At 39.2% G+C, this 25,156-nt stretch overlaps 1 protein-coding gene across 2 annotated transcripts in view; it reads left to right on the plus strand.

The window, feature by feature from the left end:
• Positions 1-25,156, plus strand: part of PCSK1 (proprotein convertase subtilisin/kexin type 1) — a 44,328-nt gene that overhangs the window by 7,713 nt on the left and 11,459 nt on the right. For both annotated transcript variants that reach the window (XM_077765220.1, XM_077765221.1), the window contains 7 exons: positions 1,085-1,231; positions 2,406-2,482; positions 8,206-8,294; positions 11,192-11,364; positions 12,377-12,589; positions 15,079-15,179; positions 23,433-23,666. In XM_077765220.1, coding sequence (XP_077621346.1) covers positions 1,085-1,231; positions 2,406-2,482; positions 8,206-8,294; positions 11,192-11,364; positions 12,377-12,589; positions 15,079-15,179; positions 23,433-23,666 — 1,034 coding nt within the window. The remainder of the gene's footprint in view (positions 1-1,084; positions 1,232-2,405; positions 2,483-8,205; positions 8,295-11,191; positions 11,365-12,376; positions 12,590-15,078; positions 15,180-23,432; positions 23,667-25,156) is intronic.

A 25,156-nucleotide genomic window follows, 5' to 3' on the forward strand; every position in this document is an offset into this window, starting at 1 on the left:
GTTTATTGTCAAATTAGTTTCCACATAACACTCAGTGCTCATCCCCACAAGTGTCCTCCTCCATGCCCATCCCTCCTGCCCCCCACATCCATCAGTCCTCAGTTTTTGTCAGCATTCAAGAGTCTCTCATGGTTTGTCCAGAGGCCATACTCTTAACAACCACACTGTATGATTGTTCTTGCAACTAACACAGAAGTCTTCTCTGGCTTTGGCCAAAAATCTAGGTGAAGTTTCAACCTCCCATGATTCAGCTTCTTATTGGCCTAGTAAGTTAAGAGATTTCCCCTACTTCTTTCTGAGGAGCATCAGCCAGAGGGCAATTCATTCAGACATTTTTAACTGTTATTATTTATAAATTTCTTACTGTCCCCTCCACCAGAAACCTGGCATTTTTTAACAGCATCTCCCTTACAAGCTTTCCCAAGCTCTATCTCTATTTCCTTGGTGTCCAGCTGTTCTCCCTTATAGTTCCATACAATGTAACTATCAGAAAATTTATCTGAAAAAAGAAAACTCCACATCTCCTCTCATAGATACTTACTCTCTAAATCACTCATATTTGGAAATGGGCAATTAAATTGCAAGTCTGGATGAGACAGCAGCCTCCTGGGCATTCCAGGTTCTGCTTTTTCTTTCAGAAAAGTTATTAAAATATCCATGAATAACTGTGAACCAAACAATATAAAGTAGGCTCAGTGTGGCAAGGAAGGCTCTGGATTTGGGGAGAGATAGAAATATGGGACATCACATAAAACTTTGGAAGATAAAAAGCTTGAGCATATCATTATAAATGAATGAAACTTATGGATCAACCTCTTCGAAGCCATGTAGCTCAGTGAGAAGGGGCACAAGGTGATTCATCCTTTTGAGTGATTTTCCACTGGAACAACTGGGAAAAGAGCAGCATTCTGATGATTCACTTTGCCCTGCCATCAACTTTATTTTTTATTAAACTTAATCACATTCTTCCTAAAAGTAGAGTGACCCTAGGAAAAAGAAAGATGGGTCTCCAGACTAGACCTTCAGTTTTCATTTTGCAGCAAGCAAATCATGATTTTACCAATTCTTTGTTTTTCTTTACCAGCAAGATACTAGGATGACTGCAGCCCTGCCCAAACTGGATCTCCATGTGATACCTGTTTGGCAAAAAGGCATCACGGGCAAAGGAGTTGTTATCACAGTACTGGATGATGGTTTGGAGTGGAATCACACAGACATCTATGCCAATTATGTGAGTCTGGGCCCTCCCATGACTGCAACTTAGGGAGCTGTCTACACAGACACATAGTTAATGCTTTCCTTTCTTCAAGTGGAAGACTTCTCTGTTGTTGGTCCTAGGAATTATGGGCTACAGCTTTGCTATTTTCCTCATCCTCATGCAAGTACATATGAACTTATTTTGTATCAGTGGCACTTTAAGAATTCAGTGGAACCAAGGATTGCACAAAAGCTTATGTGCTGGGGAAGGGAGAAGGCACCTATATCAATTAAATTATTAAAAGCCATTCAGACTCTATATCACTCAGTATCTGGGGCATTACAACAATCAAATCAAGAATAATGCCCTAGGTCATTTTTCACAGTCTTCTTCCTCACATTCTTTATAGGTGAATATCTCTAACATTGTGCAATTGTGTAAATGTGATTCCTTCCATGCAAATTCAAAGTGTACACCACATAATTCAAGTGGCAATCTGAGAAAATGAAAGTTTATCATAAATGGAAGACAAGTAAATGAAAACTATTTACTTCATTGTTAAGTTCTACATGATATCTTAGGCTTTAGATCGGTGTTTCATCTTTAAGACTGTACTATGTGTTTTTCTCATCCTTTCTATTCATTCAAAGCTCCCCAGCTAAAGAGTAAAGGAAAATGGAAGAAAAAGAAGGGATGAAAAAGATTAGTATAAAGTAATAATTATTGAAAGATATGGAAAATGTAGAGAAGAGGTTAGAGTGGTACTAGAACTCCTATAAGGGAGATGTTTAAGTGTAGAAATCTTGTTGCAAAAGGAGGTGGGACCTAGAAGCTTGCCTTAAATTTCAAGCACACTTTCTTCAATTAAATCACATGCTTAATATAATTGGGAAGGCTGAAGAGATCACTGTGGACTTGAGCCCCACCCCATAGTCACTCTGATTCCTTCTGGTTCTAATATACTATGAGCTTCAAAGAGCTACAGGTTTGGTGACATTCACTGATAATTGGATGCTTGCTGACTTTCTTGTGTACACCATCTCTGCATAGTTTATGGGTATAATAAGTGATCAGCAACTGGGCCAGAAATTCTGAAATGCAGACTTCTGAGCTATCAGCCAGGATGGAAGGGGTAGGGATAGAAGGCTTAGGAGGTGTTGGCTTTTTTTAAAAAATGATTCTACAGCGTTATTTTTATTCTCTTTAGGATCCAGAAGCTAGTTATGATTTTAACGATAATGACCATGATCCATTTCCCCGTTATGATCCCACAAATGAGAACAAGTGAGTAAATGTGGATTTGGGTGTGGGGGAGGGGGGTTGATAAGTACTTTAAAATGCTTTTATCTTATTTGAGAAAATTACACAATAAATATGATCCATATTTCAGCTCTCAGAAAAGTTTTCATGCATACCAATCTACATCATAATATTTTGTTGCTTTTAAAACAGAAACCAATGCTTCTGTTTTTATATTTCTTTTGGCTTACTGGACCATATTTCAATTAAACTTTCTTTTTATGTTGTAAAATGCTCTCCTCAAATGGCGCTGAATAGTTATAGTTTTAGAAAGAATGTTTGGTGGAAAGAGCCTAAGTGTCCATCAACAGATGAATGGATCAAGAANGAATGTTTGGGTCATAAAGAATACAATCCTCCAGCCCACCCTCCCTAACCGCAATTCTTCTACGAATGCTTTACTCTTAGCAACATGTTTGATGTTAGTTGTGAAAATAAAAGTAGGGGGCACCTAGGTGGCTCAGTCGGTTAAGCCTCTGACTTCAGTTCAGGTCATGATCTCACAGTTCATGGGTTCAAGCCCTGCGTCGTGCCCTGTGCTGACATCTAGCTCAGAGCCTGGAGCCTGTCTTCAGATTCTGTGTCTCCCTCTCTCTCTGACCCTCCCCTGCTCATGCCATCTCTCTCTCTCTCTCTCTCTCTCTCTCAAAAATAAATAAAACATTAAAAAATTTTTTTAAAAAAAGAAAAGAAAAGTAGAAGACAAAGATAACAATTCCTCATGACTTCTTTTAGTGGCCATGGCCACGATCACCAGTTCCCTCAGAAAATAATGGCCAGATATCGGACAATAGAAATATGCTCTGAGGCGTGGCCCTCAAATCCAATACATTTGCAGAGGCATTTGACTAGTCAGTAGCGTTTCCAAGAGTTTCTGCTGGGGATTCTAAAACTAAAGGGAAGAGAAAGAGAATTATCTTCTGACTTCTAAAATAATTCTCCATAGTGGCCACAGTGTGATGAGGGAGGGCAAGAGCCAGACCTTCCAAAGCAAGAGGCCAGATAAAAGCCAGAGGCAAGAGACTTTTTAACCTTCTTTCCGAGTTGCAAAGAAACTACACCCTCTAACCACATGGCCTCAAATATCCATGCCCATGTGAGGACTCATCTTTGCACATATTATCTTCATAACTTCAAGAAGACTTTCACACTTTCTTCTTCATTTGCTCCACTGAGAAGAGACTTGCACCAAAAGAGATCAAAGCCAAGGCTAAATTGGGGCTTGTGGCTACAAGTGGGATGAAAATATGCTACATAAAGTGGTTCCTTTTTCTCTCTATATGGCTTTTTCTCTCTCAGACTATTACCCAACTTGGATCAATTGAGGTCTCTCTCACTTGCTCTTTCTTCCTCTTTCCCTCTTCCTTTCTTTCTTATTCTCACTCAGAATTTCTATGTGGCTGGTGCAGTAATGTTAACCTAAAGTGGTTTCTTTGGATGGTCCCCTTTCTAGGAGTTCAACCAGGAAGAGAGCTGGGGCTCATGGACTTGGTCTCAACTTCTGGGTGTATATTTCCTCCTTGGGGGCAAGGGGAGACTTGGGACAGGTTCCAAGATATTGCTTCTTTCAGTACCATTTACTTCTAGGCTTTATTTCTTAAAGGGGTTAACTGCAAACAATGCCTAGAAGTTAGAATATTCCACTACCAATACAACAGAAACCACAAGGGGGTGCCCTTGGAAGAAAGTGGGATATCTCAGGAGCTTATGGAAGGGACCCCAGACAAACTTGCAGCCATATTTCTGAACCAGGACAGTACAGGGTCAGGAGAAATATGTACTCTGTTGGAGCATGATCTTATAATATTAGCCTGGCTGGTGGTGCCAATCGTCAATAAAGAAGGTGACCTTGAGGAAATCTCTTACCTCTCTGCCTCTATTTTTCATTTTGTCTCTCATAAATGGGTGACAATGCACTTGCTCTCCACTCTCCTGAAAGGAACTTCCTGAGGAAATGAACAGTAACTTCTTGGAAGAAAGGGACACCCTTCTTAGAATGAAGTAAAAATGACAACTCTCATTCCACCCCCTTGGCCAAGACCAAAAGAGAAATCTGCTCTCAGCTGTATGAGTGCAGCTGAGGAGACTGTTAGCTGGAGGTTTCAGCCTTCTTCCTAGGCAGCATACTCTAGGTCTGGCCCCATGATCCAATGTGGATGATAAGTTGTGTAGTGGTCACATGATAGCTGAATACTTGGTGAAATGATATTCTCTAGAGTTTTTCTACTCATAAGAAGGAGGACTCAGATTGCCCTTTCCCTTTCCCTACACAAGAGGAGTCTCATATCCAGTATTTTTAAAAGCCACATTTCCCTTAATCCATAGAGGTCCAAAGCCTTCAAAGAAGTAGCCCATATGGTGGTACTTATTTTATGCCTAAAAACTCCTGAGTTTCCATAGCACAGCCTGCCCTGGACCTCCCACACAGCAGAGAGTTAGTGTAACATAGCCAAACAGTTAAGAGCATAGCTTTTGAAGCTAGAAGCTAGCTTTGAAGCTAATTAGATTAAATGTTAGATCTACCACTTAATAGTTGGGTGACCTCGCACAAATTATTTAACTTCTTTCATGCCTCAGTTTTACCATCTATTAAAAAGGGATAATAATGGTAACTACTTTGTTGGGTTATTATGGAGGTTAAGTGAGCTTATGTATGTAATTGTCTTGTATAATATCTGGCACATAGAAAAAGCCGTGTTTGCTATGGTGGTGATGATGATGATGATCAAGTTTTCTCATTAAGCAATTAAGACCTCCTTCCAGTAAGAAATCAACATGACAAGAATAATATCCAAGAAGAGCAGAAGCAGAGAAAAGTCAATTTTCTGAGCCAGTTCAGGATCTGCTCTTTGAAAATTACACAATAAGTAACTATGTCTGAGGGTCCTCTTGACTACCAAAAAGGTAGCATCCCTATCATTTATCAAAATGTATAAAGAAAAAAAAATAAAGTTACCCTTCTAGCATTTTGTGAGAAATAAATCCCTTAGGTTTAGAAAATGAATGGCTCCATTTTGCCTCAGACTTTATAGCAGCTAGAGGCCTATTATCTCCCAATTCCCAGGGTATTATCTCTCTAAACTATCTGTGTTGCTGCTTTTCTTTACTACTATGTAAATGAGATTAATAGAAGCTGTATTTGAATTCTCCTCTGCAAATCAAAAGAGGAATCACTAAATAATAAAATCCCAAAAGTGCAGGTAACTCTTATTATTGAGCTGCCATGAATCTATATTCAGAATTTCAATACCAATTACAGATTATTTTTCTAGTTAAATAACATGTGTGACAAGAATGTTTTAACCAGTATAACAGTAGTCTTTAAACTATCTTGTGGAATAATTTTTTAAAAATCAATTTGTTTAAACGCCAGTTACTACCATTGTTCTAAGATAATAAAGGGTCCTTTTATCTCAGCACCTAATTTAAGGAAAGAAAAAAAGCTGCAGGTCTACAAAGAATGACATAGTACCACTTTGATAAAGCCTTCCCTTTTTCTAAAAGTGTGGAGGTGGGAAGTGAGGGTAAGAGGAGGGAAAAACATCAACCCTTTTTTGTACCATGATCCTACTGCACCTTTCAAGAAAATAATTTTCAGTGCATAAGGAGAGAGAAATAATAGGTGGTGTCACATTGTATTGTTTTTAGGACAGAGGTCCTATGATGGGGATGTTTGCCAACAGTTTGATTCTATTGGCTCAGGCTACAGATTTTGCTATCCTGGTCTTAGTTCCCATGCTATGTAAATGGAAACACAGGTGGTGGTGACTTCTAGGAACACACTTCCCAAAAGGTAACAACTCAGTTTCTCCTTCTACAAAAGGAAAGAGGGTTAATCCATCAAAGAAGCATAAGCTTCCTTTTTATGTGTTCAGTGTGCACACATTTCTCAAAGAATGGGTATGTTGGTCAGGACAGTTTCAGTTGCAAGTGAGAGAATCTTAACTGAAAGATTAAGTAAAATGGGCATTAAAAAAATTACCCAAAGGTATGGTCTAGCTTCAGGCATTCCAAATCCAGGAGCTCAAATAATATGCTCTTAGGACTCCAATCACGATCACCATCTCTTAGCCTCTTGCCTACAATTAGCTTCATTCTCAAAAAGAAAAAGAAATCTTGCCTGGCAGCAAGATCCACGTGGCTCACATGAAGCTTAAAACTGAATATTTTACAGAAAGACTAAAATTCTCTTTCCCAGAATGTGTAAGAATCCTTGAAGCTGTCTGGGAAGAGGAGCCTCATGACAGAATCAAAAGGAGTGAAGGAGAAGCTACTTCCCCAAAGGACAAAATGCTAGGGGGGCAGAAAGTGGCAGATGTCTGCTACATTAAGAAAGACTTTGAATTAAAGATAATTATAGGGGCGCCTGGGTGGCTCAGTCAGTTAAATGTTCAACTTCAGCTCAGGTCATGATCTCACAGTTCATGAATTCAAGCCCCACATTGGGCTCTGTGCTGACAGTTCAGAGCCTAGAGCCTGCTTCACACTCTGTGTCTCCTTCCCACTCTGTGCTTTCCCAGCTCATGTTCTGTCTCTGTCTCAAAAATAAATAAAAGTTAAAAATAAAAGATAATTGTATTGTTCTGACTTAGGATTCCTATCCAGTATTAACATGAAGAAGCAGAAACATCATTTAGTAAAAGGAGACCAAGAAAGGATCTTTGGTGCTTTAAAATAAAAGATATGTGAAACAGAATTACTTTGGATAGTCAGTTTCAAATTTTTATATTCCATGCTGAGCTAAATTAATAGATGTCTAGTATAATAGTGTCTAAAAATAGTTGGTTGACAGAGTTGCTGGGAGCTAACTCTTCCCCTCTCTTCTATGTCAGCTCCTCCAAAGCACCAACAGCCTTTACACCACTCCCAGGTGCTTCCACAATGCAGTATCGTGGTGAAATAAATTCACATTAAAGTTCTCTTGACTTACTGACCCTCGGAGGTCAGGGTCATGGTGGGAAAGGATGATTATTATCCCCAGATTTTCAGGACTGTTGTTTTAATGGTAGACTCTGCTCTGTTTTAGAGACCGACTTTCCCCTCCAGGTAGTCTGAAATCATAAATTACCCTTTTTGCCTGATTACAAAACCAGTTTTGTTCGGGGTTCCAGCCCCAATCAGAGTTGTAGGAGAACCCAGTTTTCCCAAATAGTCTGGAGTGTCTTATTAAAATCTTAAACTCCTTTTGGTAGCAGAAAACCATCAGTTGCTTTAGTTTGGTGGTGTACGGTTAGAGGAAGGCAAGAGGGCTTAAGAGGAGAATTCTGTTCTACTTATCCTTCTAGGACTGGTCCAAGTAACCCAATGCAAGGAAATCACTACAGGGGGAGTGAGGAGCTACTTCCCCAAAATGTATAGGATAGAAACCATGGTTTCTGAAAGTGTCAGAATTGCTCATGAAAGTATCCATAGCTAACACTTCCTGAATTCTTCCATTATACCAGCCACTTTTCCAAGTGCTCTACGTGCAATATCTCATATGTTTACGACAAAACTCTTGGGGACAAATGACTTACCTAAGCTCAATGGCAGGAGTTGGAATTTGAATCGCATACTTCAACTCTAGTACCTGGCCCCTTCATCTTGATGGGAAGGAAACCAGCAATGAGGTTGACAAAAAAGTCAATATGGCCATGTACCATGGATTCATTTGCAAGCAACAGTGTGCCCTCATTTGTGTTTTATAATTCCTATTTTTTAATCTCCAGACATGGGACCAGATGTGCAGGAGAAATTGCCATGCAAGCAAATAATCACAAGTGTGGTGTTGGAGTTGCATACAATTCCAAAGTCGGAGGTAAAGCAGAGGGTTGCTTGTTCTGCACTTCGGTTTAAATGAGGTGGGATAGGGGGCTTTCAGAAGAAGAAATGAATTCCATGTAGAATGTGCTGCAGGATTGAAGTGTGATTTGCAAACAAATCGATGGACCTGGATTCCTAAAAAATGATAGCTGAATATAGCCTGCACATCTTTGTGGGGAGAAAAATAGAAATGTTGAAAGCTTTTGAACCAAATCTAATTTTCTCTGCGTGCTAATTTACAAGGGTTTGTTATTGAATGCCTGCTAAGGGAACAGAAGGAGGAGGTAAATTTAGGAAAAGACTTTCCCTGCCTCTCAATTCTGTAGTTCTTCATTTCATAACAAATCATGGTCTTAAAAACTAAAAGAATACATGCTTATTATATGAAGACACCAAAGGTTATCCGTGACAGCACAGATTTAGAGTTCCTAGTTGTTTCAGTCAGTGCCTTTATGGGGAAACATATGGTAAGTTCCATCCGGGCAGTTTACTAAAGGAACTATTTGCAAGATTTAAAGGAAGCCATCATTATATTGTACACTTGAAACTAAAATAACACTGTATGTTACTAACTGGAATCAAAATAAAAACTTGAACAAAAAGAGTTAAGGGAAACCACAAGGACTAACAAATGAAAGCAGATATGACGACCTTTGGGCCTAAAGGAGCAAGAGAAAGAAGAGGTCAGTGGCAACTGGAGAGAGAAAGCTGTGGCCCTAGGAAAGAACCAGTGTACAGGAACTTTGGCCCTGAGTTACAACAAGAGAGCTTTTTCTAGGCAAGGAGCTTCGCAGGGAATGAGTCGTTCCTTCTCCTCCTATGCCCCATCCTCCTGCCTGTTGGCTGAACCCAGTGAGAAGGCAAGAGAACTCATTGATGTGGTTCGTATCCCTGGGAAGCATGATGGACGGTGGACTTGCAGGGCTCCCAGAGAATATGATCATTGTCTCTCTCCTTTTCACTATGGTTACCTTGGGCTTTCACAGTTAGGCTATAAACTTTGAGTTTATTTTGTTGCCTAAAATTACGATAAAAAAAAAATCAACTGTAGAACATGCCAATGGTAGTGAAACTCCTTTAAACTCTACCTAAGGATGGATTGAATTTGATTATGACTTCTTTTTAAGAAATCAAATAAATACAGATCCTGGCCTGTATAATGAATCACTAATCCAGCATACTATTAAACTTTGTGTCATTCCCGATTCCTTTGATACTAGCATTGTCAAAATGCTTTGGGATTTTTTTTTTTCCTTTTTATTTTTAAGTGATGTGTTAATCTAAAGAAAATGAAGATGGAAGCACAAATTAGGTAATCACTTAGAGAAAGAATTCACTTTTTAAGCCATGATATACTATCTAGCTATAGTTTGTGAGAGAATCTTCTAACCCCTTCGTTTTATTGAGGAGTAATCAGAAACAAGATTCTCAAGGTACCAGCTCTTTGTGGCAGTGTAGAACTAAAACATAAGACTTCTGATTCTAAGTCTACTGAGATTTTCTTCATTATTCCACCCTTTGATGGTCTAGTCCCAAATGCATTTTTTAAATAATACTTTTCATCTATTAGAGACCTCCCGTATGTCCATCACTGATCCTGTAATACATTGTAGGTAGTGTATTCTCTTCGTTAACAGGCTGGATTTAGGCACTAAATTTCTGGGATTCAAGTCCCAGCTCTCCAATATCAAGTTGTATAGTCCTGAGCGGGTCACTATCCCTCTCTTACAGTCCACCTGTAAAATGGGGAAAATTACAGCATCTCCCTTAAATGGTTGTCATAAAGATAGAAGAGAGTCCATATGTTTAAGGCCTGTACAATGGTAGCTTCATGCAGTATATCTTCAATGCATGAAAGTTGCTGGCTACTATCATCCCCATTTTACAGCTGGAAAAAAAAAAACAAAAACCTGAGGCACAAGAGGTTGAGTGGCTTGCACAAGATCACACAGCTAGTAAGTACAGCTGTGATTTTTCTTTTTCCAAAATAAATTTTCAAGTAATTTTGTTTTAATCAATGTGACTTTAGCTAATTATGTTAATTACATATTCTTTTACCTATGCTCCATAGTAAATAATAGTGTGCAAATCTAAGGCTGTGCAGTTGACTACATTATCATCCTGAAGCCAGGAATAACCAGGTAGCTGCTTGTATTTGTCTCAATTGCTTTTGCCTCTCTGGCTCTTGAATATATGAATCTGATGATTGGTGACAGCCTGTTAGAAAGCACAAGGAGCTACCATGTCTGCCTTCTCCTGATGAAAAATGATTCCCCCTCAGGAGCAAAATCCATGGCAATGATTTCATCCTTAAGATTATTTAGAAGAAAGGGAAGCATGTTCCTTGAAAATATTTCTTAGCAAACATATAAATGAATGGCCTCTGGGTTATTTTTAATCAGTGCTTAGAAACAAGAGTTCTTTCCCTATTTGTTAGTTTCCTATTGTGGGTAGATCTTTTTAAGCTGCACAATGTTCCATACAGAGTCCTTCGTACAGCACAGGTTGGGCAACAGTCATTTGTGGTATAGTCATGAACAGATGTGTCAAGGTAGGGCTCTTTGTTGCCTCCTTCCGAAAGTGATCCTGTCATTTTCAGGTTACTGAGGTAGTGAAGGGAGGGGAGACATTTTGTAATCAGTAACAATCACGGCCCCTGCTCAGTGCATATAGTCATCTCTAAAGGGCAAATAACAAAGTTTATGGAGGCTGTGACTTATCTTCCTTCTGTGCTCACAGCAGCCTGGTCACAGTCACTTGAGACATGGAGTGGTTACCTTCTTTTTAACTCTTTTGAGAGTCTTTTGTAAAATGAATATTAAGAGCATTATGCCATTCTACGTGTTCATGCTGACATCAACTTAGGTGTTTTTTATTTGACTTTCTGTTTAGGCATAAGAATGCTGGATGGCATTGTGACTGACGCTATTGAAGCAAGTTCAATTGGATTCAATCCTGGACATGTAGATATTTACAGTGCCAGCTGGGGCCCTAATGATGATGGGAAAACTGTGGAAGGCCCTGGCCGACTAGCCCAGAAGGCTTTTGAATATGGTGTTAAGCAGGTGAGATGCTTAACGTAGATCTACCTGAAATGAAACCCGACCTTTTGGATATGAAGGAAGGGAAGAACACTTAGCTTATATCAAAAGAAATGGCTTTGAATTTCTTGTTTTTGCCTACAATTTGAAATACATTTAGAGAGCCAAATCATTCTTCAGATGGATGGAAGTTAAGGGTTAAGGGAGTTTTCCCTAATTGGGTCTGACATTCAAAAGAGATTCATTACTCTTAGAATATTTACCTTAAAAATACTATGGATATGTCCTTTCTCATTTTCCTGCAGCTTTTAGATTGTTACACTATGTAAACTACTACCCAGACTTCTTTCAAATCTCTAGACACATCCTTGAATAACCGCTACACGCTACTTCCTCCTGTGTATGTGCCTGGTACATACTTGTGCCTTAATCATGTTGCTCCATTTACTGCATTCTTACCAGGATTCTGAGGCCTTGATTGCACAGGAGAAAACAAAAGTAGAAACTTTGGAGAGCACAAACTGAGAAGTCATAGAAAGAGTAGCCTTGACGAGTTTCATTCCATTGAAGAGTCCCTTGTAATGCAGCTGCAAAACAGATCTGAATAATGCTATCAGTCAGCCAGAAGATTTGAGCAGAAAGAGAAGAAGTTCAAAGATTCAAACACAGTGACATAAGCCAAGGGAAGAGTGAAAGAATATGAGTGAGTGTTAAAGGCCAGATTATGAGTCCTTACAATAAGGGAAGGAAGGGAAGGAAGGAAAGGAAGGAAAGGAAGGAAAGGAAGGAAAGGAAGGAAAGCACTCACTCAGCCAGTCCTCCTTCATCTGGGCCCTCACTGGCAGAGTCATAGCCCAGTGGCTTGTGATATGCAGTCTTGTGAGATTTCCTGTGTGGATGCTGGAGGGTCTGGCGTTGAAATAGACTCCAATAAATGTTTCTGACAACTTCATACATGTATTTGTTGGGGATTTTAGGGGATGTGACAGTGATCCCAAAAGATGATTGATGTGATATAGTCTGGCTTTTCCTTTAGGGGAGACAAGGAAAGGGCTCCATCTTCGTCTGGGCTTCTGGGAACGGGGGGCGTCAGGGAGATAACTGTGATTGTGATGGCTACACGGACAGCATCTACACCATCTCCATCAGCAGTGCCTCCCAGCAAGGCCTGTCCCCCTGGTACGCTGAGAAGTGCTCCTCCACCCTGGCCACCTCGTACAGCAGTGGGGATTACACCGACCAGCGAATCGTATGTTGCTTTTGTCCAACTCCTCTGCTTAGGTAGGAGAGCAGGGTTTGCCTTCAGAAAGATCCTTCGGTCGGTACCTTTGGTAAAGTGGTTTGCTTCAGCTTGATGTCTCTGTTGAGGCAATTCACATTTTGCTCCCCTGAAAGACCGGCATCTATTGGGAAGTTTTCTCTCTCAAGGGTAATGATGTCTCTGCCAAGATGATGTTGCCTCTCTGTCATTTTTAAACCCAGCCCTGGGAAGCCACTAAGTTGTCATTACATACAGCCAAGATTCCAAATGTCTATTCTGCTTGAGTGATGCCGCCCTGAGAACAGCCTTAAAGGAGATTTCAGGGTTGTAGGGGCTTTACCACCCTTGTACTTACTGATCCTTTAATAGCATGGATATGGTCTAACTTGCCCTTTAGCAGATGATAAAAGTACAGAGCATACACTTGCTATGATTCCTATGAATGGATGACCTGCAGGAAAATAACAGTCTAGATTTCCCCCAAGATGAACTTCTCAGCATCTGAATAAACAGCTCAGGAAGGTTATATGCTCAGAGAGCATCTCCAGCCCACACTTGGCTGTGCCTTCACTTCCATGAGTCAGACTGCCAAGGACAATTATTGGATTTCCCTTCAAGGGCACAGTGATGAAGGGCCATTCAGGGGCTTTGAGAACAGAGAGAAGTACTTTTAATTCTAAACTGTATGGCTCCAAATTTAACTCCTGATACAGAAAGAACCCACTGGCTAAAGTATCTAGATTCTAATCTCTATGAAATAATAGGTCGTGACTCAATTAGATTGTAGGTGAACCCCATAATAGTTAGATACTGGAATGTGTGTAAGATTCATATTAATGGCATCTCAAAAAAAACCTGCCGGTTCTCTTTTCCATACAAGACCACTATTCTGGAACCCTGCCTGTACTGCAACTTTATTTTAGACAGTAAACCTCTAGCCTCAACTTAAAAGCACTGGGTTCCCTCTCATGTCCTTATCTTTAATTACGCAAATAATAGATGGTGATATTCTACCCAAAAAATCTTTGACAGGTATATCTTACAGCCTTTGAAAGAGGCATATCAGACATGCATCCCACTTGTGTTTCAGCGTCCCTGGCTACTGTCGTCCCTAGAGGTATCTAGAGTTGCTTTTCAGAGAGTGGCCTGTTAAACATTTCAGTCGCCATTTCATAGACTGTCCCTCATCTGAGCTATTGTGCTGTGAAGTAGGAGGAAGAGTTTCCATCTTTGTAAAGCTCTCTCCTTGGGTAAATCAGCCATAGGAGAGACAGCTGGTGGATTCTATTTGAGACAGTTGCAATAACATTGCCTTTGTCTTACGCAAACCTCTTCCTCAGCACAGTCATCTCTGGGGGCTTACTTGCGTCAATAGGGAAAAAGGGCAACCTTGCTTCCGCAGCCCTCTAAGGAGCAGAGCCACCATAACCTGAGAAATTCAGCGACTCCAAGTGGGAAGCCAAAGGAGGTGATAATAGAATAAATTATTTTTTTACACCTCCCTCCCACACACTGAAGTCTCTAGCTAGAAATGATAGTGCGGGAGCCTGACTGGGTGTCTTGTTAGTAATCCTTTGGCCTAACTACTTGCTCAGCCAGCAATGCTGTGGTCCTTAAGGCAGACTGATTGGAAGTCTTTTTTGGTTTCTTCTCTTCAGTCTTGGCAACCTCTTCATTAAGATAAAATTATCCTGAGTAATTCCTTATGTGCAATAATATTGTGTAAGAATGCTTTCACAGACAGGATCTCATTTCAGTCTCAGAATATTTGTCAGGAAATGTCAACCTCATTCTACAATGGGGAAACAAAGTGATGTACCCATGGGACACATCTACTGAGCAGCAGTTTTACAATTTGAAAGCAGATCAGAGGCCAGCACACCTTTGATCTGAGAAACACCATTTTCATCATAGTGCAAATATGGACACTAAATCACAGCCATCAAATTACGTCAACAGTGAGTGCAAACTACATACTAAGCAAATTTTGTGCAAGTAGTTCAAGTGGCCAAAATCAAAATGACTCTACATCCGCGTGCTGAAGAGACAGTCAGATGTCAATCTGAAGGCAAAAGGGAATTTTGCATGAAGCAGAATTTCTAAATATGCCAGACTAAACATAATGGACCTGATGATTAATGGGCCAGCATGATTCACAGTGATTTTGAAACTGTCCCTTCTTTACAGACAGCATTTCGTTTGGGAATCTCAGAAGAGAAAATATTCATAGTGGGAGTACTTCATCCCCAGAAAAGGCATCTTGATGCCAGAATTATAGACAAGTTGTATATAGAGGAGAGTGAACTAAAATATCAGCAGATGGCAAACATCCGCCTGTGGTTTAGAAGAGGAAGTAGGGAATCGAATCAGCTGAGTTTCCTGATCATAGCAGATGCAGCCTTAGGTATGGTTAACCCCCCGGGACGGGGCACACTCCTCACATGTTCTGCATTTCTTCCCTTCCGGATGCCACCCAGACCAGTGCCGACCTGCACAATGACTGCACAGAGACCCACACGGGCACCTCCGCCTCAGCACCCCTAGCCGCTGGCATCTTCGCTCTGGCGCTGGAAGCCAAGTAAGGCCCAGAAAACTTCTAATCACCTTTACTGCCTCTCCTTCTTCTTTTTAATAACATACATTGCATTCCCAATTATGCTTACGATAGAAAACTTAGAAAACTATTACTTTTTTAAATTTTACTTTTTAATGTTTTTTGTTTGTTTGTTTCTGAGAAAGAAATAAAAAGAGAGAGAGAGAGACAGCGTGAGCAGGTGAGGGTTGGAGAGAGAGGAGACACAGAATCTGAAGCAGGCTCCAGGCTCTAAGCTAGTGGTGAGCACAGAGCACAACGCAGGGCTGGAACCCACCAACCGTGAGATCGTGACCTGAGCCAAAGTCAGACGCTTAACCGACTGGGCCACCCAGGTGCCCCTTTAGAAAACTATTAAAAGATAAGCTCTCTTCCTATAAACATCTCCATGTATATTTAACACACACTTATGTTACAAAATTGGGAACTTAGTATACACATTATTTTGTAATTTTTTAAATCTACCCTATAATATATTAAGAGCACTTTCTCATGGCTAAATCAATATTCCTTGATCTTTAAGAATCCACGTTTTCCTCCCAATTTTTCTCCCACTCAGCTGCAAGGCCTTCTCACTTCTGTTTGTTCCCACCAGGAAAGACTTTGTCCAGATAATTTCCTATGGGCAGTATTAAGAACAACAAGCTTAAAAAACATTCCTCTTTTCTCAGATTATATAAACCCAATCCTAGAGCTGATCTAATATATCAGGAGACATGAGAATTAAAAACAGAATTTTTATCTGTTTGTAGTATCCCATTATATAAATGCAAATTATATTAAAGTCATCTAATCATGTTTGATATGTATTCTTGTCCATAGATATTGGTTATTTCTGATAATTTCCTCAGGATAAACACCACTGATTAGAATTTCTGGGCCAAAGGGCATGCATGTTTTAATGATTCTGCTACATACTGACAAGTTACTGTCTAGAAAGACCTTATCACTTTCCACTCCTGTCAACACTGCATGTGTCAAAGTGCTAGTTTCCTTACCAGAGTGACTTTTATTATCTTTTAAAATATTTGCTATTTTAATAGGGGAAAATGGTATCTCAACTTTATATGCTTTTATTTCACTAGTGATGAAGCTCAATATCTTATATTCTTTGGCCGTTTATCACCTGTGATTGCTTGTTTATGACCTTGATTTTGTTTTATAGATTTAGTGTAGAAAAGCGAGTAATGCGTGGTTAGTTTGACATTTACTTTTTAATTTTACTTATGTGTAATTTTTATTGTAATGAAATGAGTATATATATATATATGTATATATATATATAGTTATATTTGTCAGTATCTTTCTTTAAAGGCTTTTTTCCTTTTGCCATCATGCTCAGAAAAAGATCTATGACCTCAAATTAGGTAACCATTTATTTATATGTCCTTTATTATGGTTCCTTTGCCACATATAAGTCAAAATTCCCCTAGAATTTTAATGTATGATGTTAAAAAAGGATTTGAAGTTCTTTTTTTCTCTCATATTGGTTACCCATTAGTCCAACTCTTGATACGGAGGAAAAAAATCTAACTGTTGCACACTGTGTATCTACAGCTTATCTGTCCTTATTTGTGCTTTCGGGTGTTGAGAAAACTTTCAATATCAAGTCAGGTGCTCTGGTTGCTTGATAGAGGACATGGTTAAATTTGAAAGTTACTGTTATCCTTCCTAATAAGAAGGTTATCCTAGAACATCTGTATTCTCTAAAGAAAGAGCAAAGCATTTCCCTCACTTCATATCCAGTAGACGAGGTTCATGATAGCAGAAAAGTAGAACACCTTGGCCTGTGCCATGGGTGGAAAAACTCTTAAGTTGTTAAGTATTTGTTCTGGAAAGTCCAATGTAGATCCAGGGGCCACCTGTGAAGTTCTGGCTTAGTCACGGTATCTCAGCAATGAGATGACCACGGTGGATAAGCAAGACGGGCCTAGGTCCCTAGGAGGGACTAGGAAGATGTCTGGTAAGGGAAGAGCAAATCCAGGGGCTCAGTCAGAAACAGGGAAACCTGAAGCTCTGGGGCCCAGCAGAAGAGCTGTGTTTAGAATCTGAGTTCACTTGTATCAGGAGGGGAATGGACAGAGGACAGAGTCTATGAACAAAAGGTAAGACTGGCATCAGCAGATTCAACCCAAATTCAAGGAAAAATAATCTAAGCACTCAATAATTCAAGGAACACATGGCTTCAAGTTGCAGGCATAACCTTACCTATCTGACCTTAGGCAAGTTAATCTCCAGCTGAGGGCTCAGTGTACCATCTATAAAATTAAAGGGTTAGATCAGACCATTTTTTAAAACCTCTTCCTTTTATAAGATTCTCTGATTTTAAATGGAAGGTATCAGCAAATAAAGGTCATAAACATGAATTCTTGAGGGTGATGGTGGAACATCCAGAGTAGAAGAAAATAAGGTCAAATGAAATCAAGCAGTTTCACACAGGTGGTGAAATAGGCTTATGAGAGTTATGATTTGAGGATATAAGCTGTTAGCTGCAGGAAACTCTTGTAAAAATCCTTAAAATTTTAAGTCTTCTCTACCCAGCACCTATCAGATGCATGTCAACAGAAGTATCCAGGTGTAACCCATCCTTGTCTAGTGACCAGTATAGTAGAAACACCTATCTCACTGAGCAGATGTAATATTAATTTCATGTAAGAACTGAAAATTAAAGTTGTAACTTCTGATTTCTAAAATTTCAAACTCTTTTTCTGTGCAAGAAGAAAATGATCTAGCCTCGTTAACTTCAGTCATTTTTTAATAGAATATTTTTAAAGCAGGAGCTTCATGGATTGCTATGAAATAACATACATGAGTCTCCAGCAGTTCATGAACTTCTTTGAAACTAGATGCAGAATTGCTTGTAAGTTTATGTATGACACTTTTCTGAAGGAATGGTTTGTAGTTTCCATGAGGTTCTCACACCATTCATGATTTAAGAGATACTAGGAATCTATGATCTCCCTGGTGCATATAATAAGAATTTAATTCCTTTCATTTTGAGTCAATCATCAATAAGATACACATTACCTAGCTTACATTTTATATACTTCCTGCCAGAGTACATGGAAATTAATGAGACATCTGTTCTCAAATAGACAGGTTTCTGAACTCTATTCAATTGTCTACACCAAGATGATTATTTCAGAAATTCTGAATGGCAGAATTTCTAAAAGCACCCCTAGACAATCAAGATTGGGAGAACTAATTTAACCAAGGGTCACTCCTCAAGGAACAACTATGGAGACTGAAGAACAACTGTGGGCTAAACTTATGAAGAATAATAACATTCCGTATTTCTCAGGTTCTTACTATGGACTGGACACTGTGCTAACCTCTTTGTATACAATACTAATTCTAGCTCTTACAACAGCCTGTGAAAAAGAAATTATTACTTGCATTTTATAAAAGAGCTTGAGGCTTAGAGAGGCTGAGAAATGTAACCAAGATCCCACAAGGAGATTCAAATTCTGGTCTGTCTGACCACAAAGCCTGTGCTATCTGCTACCTCAGGAAGAGGTGTTAAGAAGACTGATGCTGATAAAGGACTGTCATAACTCACATGCTTGTGAGTGTCTCATAAAAGGCTCCTTGTCACAGGTGGATTACCTATTATGCTACATTAAACAGACATCGCTGGAATGCCAGGGAGTGAGAAGAGAAGAACAAGGGAGAAAGAATAGCTGTTGGCTCAAGTATTTGTAGAGAAATATTTTCTTTCCTATGAGAGTGTTTCTTGAACAGCAGCATAATCACCTTTGGGATTTATTTAGTAAGCAGATTCCCAAGTCCTAATGTCAGTGCTCAGATTCATAAATGTCTGGTATTTGGCTTGGGAATCCCCAGTTTTAACAAGGATCCCAGCCACTTTTAGTGCTGGTAGTACCTTATCTAAATTTCAAGAAACAATTGCTGTAAAGAGTTACCTTACAGTTGCATTTTCCTACAGTCTCATCTAGGTGTGGTTGTAAAGATGCTCAGTAGGGTACTTAATTGGCATATCCTGGAAATATATATTTGTGTATATATATATATATATACAAATGCCTCTGGTACTATTATTGTTATGCAGCAAGTATACTAACAAAAGACAGCAAGTAATAACCTCAGTCTTCTGAGGAGAGAGCAGAGGAATCAGAATAATTTTTTAATAAAGAGCAAAAATTCTGACTCCCTTTACACCTCTGGAGATATTAAACATTCAGATGAACTAATCTTCTGTTTTCATTAAAGGCTGGAGAAAGGGAAATAGGATTTCGATGCTGTAATGGAACCTTTGAATAAAGCACATCAAAGAAATCTTTGACTCAGTGGGTTGTGAAATGTTGGAAAGTGTCCAGGTTAGATAATCCATAATATCTAGCCTTATTGACATGTGATTAGAGGCTGAACAAGGTAGTCTGTATGATTTTTCACTTTAGAATTTTGTCTCTATAGATAACTTTACCTACGCTAATTAGAAGCAATGCTTAATTTCAATGTTTAATTCCATACCCCTTATTTTCTATAAACATATCCTTGATTAGCAACCTAATGCAGTTTTTAAAAATTTAATTATTGTGGATGCTGTTGAGCACTAATTAACAAAGGAAGGTTGTCAGGAATGAGATGCACTATTGTTAGCAGCTTCTTTCCATTTATGAAATGCAATCACATAAATGGAGAATAATTCTGTTAGGAAAACAAGCTTAATCTTCCTAAGTACTTGCGAGTGAAGTTCCCTTGGATATTTTGCAAAGATTAGGTTAAAAATATTTAAAAATAAAGCCTGCACCTAAATATAAAATAAATTCTCTGCTATAGGGTCTAAGCTTTGTGTTTGATTATCATAACCCTGCCTTATAGTTCCTCAGTACACTTCCTCATCCCAACCTCCATATATACACCTGCTTACACTGATGGCCCAAATGAGAAATTGATGTGTTTCCCGTTGACCACGTTGATAAGAAGTTTTACCTAAAACTTCCTTTCAGAAGCTGGAAGGAGGGTGCCTGGATGGCTCAGTCGGTTGGGTATCCAACTCTTGATTTCAGCTCAGGTCATGATCTCATGGTTTGTGAAATCAAGCCCTGCATCTGGCTCTGCTCTGACAATACAGAGCCTGCTTGGGAGTCTCTCTTTCCCTCTCTCTCTCCGCCCCTCCTCTGGTCTCTGTCTCTCTCTCTCAAAATAAATAAATAAATTAAAAAAAAAAACTGGAAGGAAGCAAAAATTTCAACAAAATCCTTTATAGAACAGAATTGGTTTCTATATTGATCAAATAGCCATTTCTGCTAAGCTAGTTAATTATTCCTTAATAATTCCCGATTGGGTTGGCCAACATGGAAGCACAACCTAAATAAGGTATTTATGATCCTGTGCAGATAGGAGGTGTGAATAGGAAAGAATTCTGGAGATTATCATACTCAACCCTCTCATCTGACAGATGTGGCACCTCAGGCTCAGGGAAATGAGGTGACCTGCTTAAGATAACACAGGTCTTTTGACAGTAAAATGTGGTTTGATGTGCTTTCTATTACTCTCTATTCTGACCCCATGATTTGAAATGTTTTCCAATTGTCTTCATTGATTATATGTTTGTATCCTTTCTTTCAGTTCCTGTTATTTTAGCTATGACATGGAATTGACTAAGCAGTTTTTTGAAATATAAATATAAACATCATGCCCTATGCTCAGATATTTTGATTCAATAGGTTTTGGTGAAATTCAGGAATTTTCACTATTTACAAGGTAATTATGATGCAAGCAGTCTCGAGCCCATAAGAATCACTGAACTGGGGTCTTTCCAAGGACTCCATCAGTCACTCACTGGAGTGTTATATTTGTCAGGAGCTGAGATGAGAGAGAGAACTAAGCTGCCAGGTGTTAGCATAGCAGATTAAAGTAAAAACTCAAAAACGAAAGCGTTAAGCCCCCACTGCTTACTACAAGGTTTTAAACAAGAGTCTAAAATCGGAGAAAATGCTAACTCCTCCTGGTCCATTTTCCTCCATGGAAGAGTGTGCCTTGTTGCTCCAGCTGAGAGGCAGGTAGAGTAGCACAGAGATGGGGGGTCATGTCACTGTTGAGGAAGCCCCAACATAACAATCTGCTAGTTTTCTTGACTCTGGGGTGGAGGTGGGGCAGGAATGAAGGCTGAGAGTAAGGTACTGGGTACTGAGTCAGAATGGGCAGAAGTTTCTCAGGGTGTCCTCCTTTTCCCCTCATAAGGAGGCCCTGAGCAGAGTCCAAAGGTGTAAAGGAGACCTCTGCCCTCAGCCTCGGATAAGGAGACCTAGGGATGAAGGCAAAAGCGGTAGAAAAGTAAATATGAGAAGAGTTTAACCAGGGTGGGGACCTGACTCCTTGAAAGGAACTCCTTTTAGGGACCACACCGAGGCTGGTGTGGGGAGGGCAGTTTCTCGGCAAAGCCTGCCAGCTAGAGGCTTTGTCATGCCTCTAATGAAACCTGAAAATCACATGTGGATTTTAACCAAGAACCAGACTCTTTAATGTTTAAGAGGGTGTGTTGCCTTTTTCTTGTCACCAGGGGACTGTTTAACCAGTACGGTCTGGGCTCTGAGGAAAAGATAGCAAATTAAGCCAGATTCCCCTGATGGTTATTTCACAACCTAGTGCTAAGATGTAAAACTTGAGGACTAAACACTTGGGTATTTACTTATCAAATAATGCTTGACTGGCTTGATAGAAACAATGCAGGTCTCAAAGCTAAGGAAAAGCTTGAGATATTAAAAGAATCTAACAAATAAAAGCAATCAGTTTAAAAATCATTAGGGCTACTTAACACTTAGGAACATTCAGTCATCCAACCAACAAATATGTAACTCAGCATATAGCCTATGCCTGGTATTCTTCTGAATGGTACACATCAGGGAACTAGATAGATAAAAATCTCAGCCCTTCCTACAGCTAATTCTAGCAAGGGAGACAGACATTAATAACATACAAAACAAATGAGTTGCACAGTGTGTTATAAGGTGATAAGTACTATAAAAGGAAAAACAACAGGATAAGGGAGCTCAGGAACATGTGAGAAGAATTGAAATTTTAAATAGGATGATCTGGGAAGGCTACATATTCATTATAATAGACAGTATTACGTCCGTATCTCTGATGTATCTTTATATTGCTAATACATTAATCTTATCAAGACTTCTGATTATGCCATTTCCTTGCTCAAAAATCCTTGATTCCCCGTTGCCCAAGCGATAAAGAATAAGCTCCTTTTCCTGGCATCTAAGGTCCTCACCATCCAGCTCAGAACTCTATCACCTCTTCCCTGCTCCGGCAAACCAGACTCTTCACTGCACTCTGATCACATCCTATACTTTCACCCTTGTACTTTTTGTTTCGTTGCCTCATCCCTTTTCTATCTCTTCACTTCTTGACATTCAACTCAAACTTCAAAGTTCAGATAAAATATTTCCTCCTGGCAAACTTTCCTAGATATTTCCTTTCCAAGAACACTTCCTCCTCTAAATTTCTATAGTACATGATGCCATGAATAAAGTATTCAACAGGTACATTATAGTTATAGAGAAACTTAGTTCCTTTACTGGATTGTATACTTCTTAAAGATAAGGATCACCTCCTTCGATATCTCCACAGTATTCAGCATAGTGCCTTGCAAGAGTAATCTCAAGTAGCTAAGAGTTTGACAATTTATTTGTTTTAAATTTGAATTCCAGTGTAGTTGAAATACAATGTGACATGAGTTTCAGGTGTAAAACATAGTGAATCAACAGTCCCATATTACTCAGTGCTCATCAGGATAAGTGTATTCTTAATATTGATAATATAGAGGCAAAAAAATTTTAGATCCTGTGTCTTTAAAATCTGATTCTTCCTAAGAAGAAGTCAAAGCCTCATCGGTGGGTGCATAATGTGGAAAGTGCTGAGGCTGTGAAGACAGCAGAAGACAGAAGACACAAAAGAAGTTTTGTCATTTAAAATTTTTGTTCCAGTAAAAATCACGGACAAAATCCCACATTTCTACCATTTTGAAATACAGATTTTACTTATAGTAGGAGCTTAACTTATGTGATATAGAGAGGAGTTTTCAGTACTATATTTTAAATTCTAAATGAAAAGACATACCAAAAGAAATATACACAACAAATTTATAAGTATTGTTGCGAAAGGGATTTCATTATCTATAAATACAAGATACTTGTTTTTACCACTTTTTCAAGAAACATCATATTTTGTCCCTAAAAAGTATTTTGGGTCATTTCCCTCCAGTCCAAATCTTACGTGGCGAGACATGCAGCACTTGGTTGTCTGGACCTCTGAGTATGACCCACTGGCCAATAACCCTGGATGGAAAAAGAATGGAGCAGGCTTGATGGTGAATAGTCGATTTGGATTTGGGTTGCTAAATGCCAAAGCTCTGGTGGATTTAGCTGATCCCAGGACCTGGACCAGTGTGCCCGAGAAGAAAGAGTGTGTTGTAAAGGACAATGAATTTGAGCCCAGGTAAGTATCTACAGGAATTTTAAACAAATGTGTGCCCTTGACACTATTTGATTATGACGTTTGTCACTCTGCCTAATTTTTTCCTCACCTCTGAAGTAGATGGAGGTAATATTTGCCATAGTTCCCTGTGGGCCTATGGGAATCACTGAGAGATCAGAAATCTGCAAGTCAAGTTAGCATATTTCCATTTTCCTTTTGTAGTCTACCTATATTCATTGTTTTATATATTACTTAGAAAACTCACTGCCAATTAATATATCACTAGCTATTAGCTTTAACATTAATCCCAAATTCAAAGATGTTGAAGTATTTTTTTTAATTTTTAATGTTTAATTATTTTTGAGAGAGAGAGAGAGAGAGAAAGCATAAGCGGGAGAGGGGTAGAGACAGAAGGAGACAGAATCCAAAGCAGGCTCCAGGCTCTGACTTGTCAGCACAGAGCCTGATGTGGGGCTTGAATTCATGAACTTTGAGATCATGATCTGAGCTGAAGTCAGTTAAGCGTCCTAAGCCACCCAGGCCCCCCTAAAGTATTTTTTTAAATGTATCTTAGAATTGATTATATGTAGTACTTACAAACCAGTATTATCCAAAACCTATTTCCAGAAGAGCCTCACTTCATGCTACAGTCCTATGTGATTCACGATTTCTCTTCCATGAAGAATCCTTTACCATGCTGCTTTTACACAGAGCACACCCAGCCTACCAGATCTGGCCACATAAGTGAATCTGGTGTAACTGTTTTGTTGATTCTTTCAAGGCAACCATGATTATATTAAAGATCCGCTCATTAGGGTGCCTGGGTAGCTCAGTCAGTTAAGCATCTAATTTGAGCCCAGATCATGATTTCATGGTTTGTGAGCTCCAGTCCCACGCCAGGTGAGCTCTAGCCGGGCTTCTGGGTGAGCTTGAGCCCTGCTTTAAGCTCCACACAGCCTGTGTGGGATTCTCTCTCTCTTTGTGCCCCTCGCTCACTTGTGCTCTCTCTCAAAAGTAAATAAACTTTAAAAAAATCATAAATTTCAAAACCCAGAAGAATAAAAAAGATCCACTCACACAAAATATCTTAGAGTGGGAGGTTTGGGGAACATTCATTATGGAGATAATATCATTTCTTAAGAAGGCCCATTGCAGTAATGGACCACTTTTTGAGTGATCCAAGGTAAACCTGCCTAAATTCAATTTCAGAGCAAATAACATTGTATTCCCATATCTCTGCTCCTCACCCTTTTTTCCCCCTTTTCTTTTCTATTTTATTTTATTGTAGTAAGAACACTTACCATGAGATCTACCCTGTTTAACTTTTAAGTATACATTATTGTTGATTCTAAGTACAATTGTCAGCTGATCTCTAGAACTTATTCACCTTGCTTAACTTACCCATTGATTAGCAACTTCATTTCCCAATTCCCCTAGCCCCAGGCAGCCACAATTCTGCTTTTTTAATCTATGAATTTGACTATTTTAGGTACCTAATTTAAGTGGAATTA

This window comes from Crocuta crocuta, unplaced genomic scaffold (assembly GCF_008692635.1).
Source record: "Crocuta crocuta isolate KB4526 unplaced genomic scaffold, BGI_CrCroc_1.0 scaffold645, whole genome shotgun sequence".
Lineage (NCBI taxonomy): Eukaryota > Metazoa > Chordata > Mammalia > Carnivora > Hyaenidae > Crocuta > Crocuta crocuta.